Source organism: Camelina sativa, chromosome 7, assembly GCF_000633955.1.
Source record: "Camelina sativa cultivar DH55 chromosome 7, Cs, whole genome shotgun sequence".
Lineage (NCBI taxonomy): Eukaryota > Viridiplantae > Streptophyta > Magnoliopsida > Brassicales > Brassicaceae > Camelina > Camelina sativa.
The window spans coordinates 5,163,160-5,166,318 of NC_025691.1; the positions used below are offsets into that span (position 1 = coordinate 5,163,160).

The 3,159-nt window shown below is 41.6% G+C and overlaps 2 protein-coding genes across 4 annotated transcripts in view; one reads left to right on the plus strand and one right to left on the minus strand.

The window, feature by feature from the left end:
* Positions 48-1,201, plus strand: LOC104700376 (myosin-M heavy chain-like). Its single transcript, XM_010415892.2, has 2 exons — positions 48-885; positions 983-1,201. Exon 1 carries the CDS (start codon positions 143-145, stop codon positions 869-871), a length of 729 nt encoding a protein of 242 aa, XP_010414194.1. The 5' UTR covers positions 48-142; the 3' UTR covers positions 872-885; positions 983-1,201.
* The window catches only part of LOC104700377 (ATP-dependent zinc metalloprotease FTSH 2, chloroplastic-like), a 3,306-nt gene continuing 1,460 nt past the window's right edge, over positions 1,314-3,159 (minus strand). The window contains exons 3-6 of one of the 3 annotated variants that reach the window (XM_010415896.2): positions 2,629-2,803; positions 2,229-2,542; positions 1,902-2,142; positions 1,314-1,799 (exon numbers count right to left, since the gene is read on the minus strand). In XM_010415896.2, coding sequence (XP_010414198.1) covers positions 1,440-1,799; positions 1,902-2,142; positions 2,229-2,542; positions 2,629-2,803 — 1,090 coding nt within the window. In that variant the 3' untranslated portion in view covers positions 1,314-1,439. Of the gene's footprint in view, positions 1,800-1,901; positions 2,143-2,228; positions 2,543-2,628; positions 3,135-3,159 lie in introns of all 3 variants that reach the window. The other 2 variants (XM_010415895.2, XM_010415893.2) reach the window with 2 other exon arrangements.

A 3,159-nucleotide genomic window follows, 5' to 3' on the forward strand; every position in this document is an offset into this window, starting at 1 on the left:
TTTTCTTTTTTTTTTTTTTTTTTAGTGCGGTATAAAGTTAATGCGTGCGTAGTAAACTAATAAATTATTTTCCCCTTTCAGCTTGTTTTTGCTTTTCTCCATTTTACAGCTTAACCGAGGTTTGTGAAGAAAGAAGATTTCAATGGAGGACGATAACACCGACGGCAAAAAAAAGAAGACCACTGCTTCGATTCCAGCTAACTACATCAGCATCCTTCAGCTCCAGGAGCGTTGGATCAATGAGAAAGAGAAGAAGCGTAAGGAGGAAGAAGAAGAAGAGAGACGACAGAAACAACTACAGGTCGAGGAAGAGAAAAAGAGAGAGGAGGAGGAGAAGCGTTTGAATCGAAGCAATCAGGGAAGAAAAAAAAAGAAATCTACGAGCGGCGGAGGAGCAAGATTTGTTGAGAAGGAGATACCGGAAGTAACGGCGGAGGTTGGGAGCGGTGGAGGTGAAGATACGGCGGAGATGTTACCGAAGAAGGATAGGGGATTTAGGAGTAAACGGTATGATAGTAAGAAGAAGAAGAAGAAGAAGACAAATCAAGATGTGGCTTTGGAAGATGATGTTGTTGCCGTCGATTCTGGTGGCTGTGGTTCAATCGCGCCAACTGAGTCAGTCGTGACGGAGAATGTTACTCCGGCGAAAGATGTGATTCGAGTTTACAGGAAGAAAAGCGAGAAAGCTGCGACGGCCGTAGAAACGCAATTTGAGGATCTCTCTATCAAAAGAGATGAAACCACCAAAAATCTCAAGGCACAAACCAAACCGAGTAATCGTAATCGAGCTGCTTCAACAATGGTGTGGGTGAAGAAAGAGAGAGCTAATGATGATGGAATTGCAAGTGGCGTGAAGCCATTAAATGCGTAACGTTTGCTTTCAAGGTTTTAATTAAATGTTGCTTCTTTTAGGGTTTATATATTTACTAATTTGGAATTTTGAGCATTGATTTTGTGGGTTGGGTTTACTCTGTGGTTTCAGGTTAACAACTCGTGGAAGGTGAACAAAGCGTAACAGTATCAATTTGGTAATATTCTTTGATGTTGGTTGAACAACAGAGAGATCATGGTGTACAAATTTTATGGCTTTTGTAAAGCGTTTAGGGGCTCTCAAGGTTTGTGGTAATTGTATCCAAAATGTACAGAAGTATGAATTACCAGACCGATTTGGTGTTATTAAGCTTCAAAATACTTTTCATTCTCTCTCTCTTATAATATTGCAAAATCTGGACAGCTAATTCTATAAAGAATTTTCTTAAAATTGGATAATCAAGAACACATTAATTAATAAACACACACAAACACAACTTTGGTGGATTTACCAATTTTAACATTTACTTGTTACTAAGGTTTTGAGATAGTATCACATGTCTGTAGTTCAAGTTTGACAGATAAAATTTACAGAAAAATTAAGTATTACAAGTATACAAATCCATTACTCAGACGGAAGCTGGTGTTGGTGCTGTTGTTGGAGTTGTTGTTGTTGAGGAAGGAACCCTGTTTTCCGGTGGGATCTCGGTAAACTCAGAGAGGATTGCCCTGAACTCGTCACCGCCAATGGTTTCTTTCTCGAGAAGTACTTCGACAAGCTTATCCATTGCTTCACGGTTGTTCTTTATGTGGCTTAGAGCTATCTCATATGCACTGTCTGATAGTTTCTTTACCGCAGAGTCAATGTCTTCTGCAAGCTTCTCAGACATGGAGTTTCTTGCCATCATCCTCATGATAACATCACTTTGAGCAGATGAATCCATCAACGACCATGGTCCAATATCAGACATTCCAAATGTTGTTACCATCTACAAAGTTCAACAGTCTCAAGCTCTCAATATCATCAACTAGTAGAAAATCAAACTTATTAACAGGCCCAAGCATGAACGATGTGAAGGTTGCACACGTACCTGTCTAGCCAAACCGGTGATCTGTTGCAAGTCACCAACTGCGCCAGTAGTCACCTCGGAATCACCGAAGATGACTTCTTCAGCGGCTCTACCACCGAGTCCTCCAACAATTCTTGCAAAGAGTTGTTGCTTGGAGATGAGTGTCGGGTCATCTGATGGAATGAACCATGTCAGACCTCTCGCTTGGCCTCTTGGTATTAACGTTACCTTTTGCACTGCGTCATGTCCTGGAGTCAATGTTCTGCAAAAGAACAAAGTTTATAACTTCAACGTAAGTTCCTGATAGTAATAATATACAGACCAGCCTTTAGTCTGATTCTCACTTACCCGCACACTGCATGACCAACTTCATGGTAAGCAACCAAGCTTTTGCTCTTCCCATCCGTCATCACTGTTCCTTCCATGCCAGCAACGATTCTATCAATGGAATCATCAATCTCTTTAGATGATATCGATGTCCGCGCTCGCCTTCCCGCCAATATAGCAGCCTCATTCAAGAGGTTAGCGAGATCTGCTCCACTAAATCCGGGTGTTCTCATTGCTATTATTTCAAGTGAGACATCATTGTCAAACTTCTTATTACCGGCATGAACCTTGAGAATATCTGTTCTCCCCTTAACGTCTGGAACATCAACACTTACCTGCATCACAAACTTATAAGTAAGCACCAGCGCAAGGAGTAATATAGGATTACAAAAAATACCAATGTATATTAATCAGATAGTACCTGTCTATCAAACCGTCCTGGCCTCAACAAAGCAGAATCAAGAATGTCTGCTCTATTGGTTGCAGCAACTACGATAACACCAGTGTTACCTTCAAAACCATCCATCTCAGTTAGGAGCTGATTGAGGGTCTGTTCTCTTTCATCATTACCTCCACCAATTCCAGTTCCTCTTTGCCTACCGACAGCATCTATTTCATCAACAAAGACAATGCAAGGAGCGTTCTCCTTGGCTTTCTTGAAAAGATCACGGACTCTTGAGGCACCAACACCGACAAACATCTCAACAAACTCAGAACCAGAGATGGAGAAGAAAGGCACACCAGCTTCACCAGCAATGGCTTTTGCCAAAAGGGTTTTCCCGGTACCAGGAGGACCAATAAGGAGAACACCTTTCGGGATCTTGGCACCAACCGCAGTGAACCTCTCGGGTTTCTTCAAAAACTCCACCACTTCCATGAAATCTTGCTTTGCTTCATCAACTCCAGCAACATCATCAAAAGTCACACCAGTGTTTGGCTCCATTTGGAACTT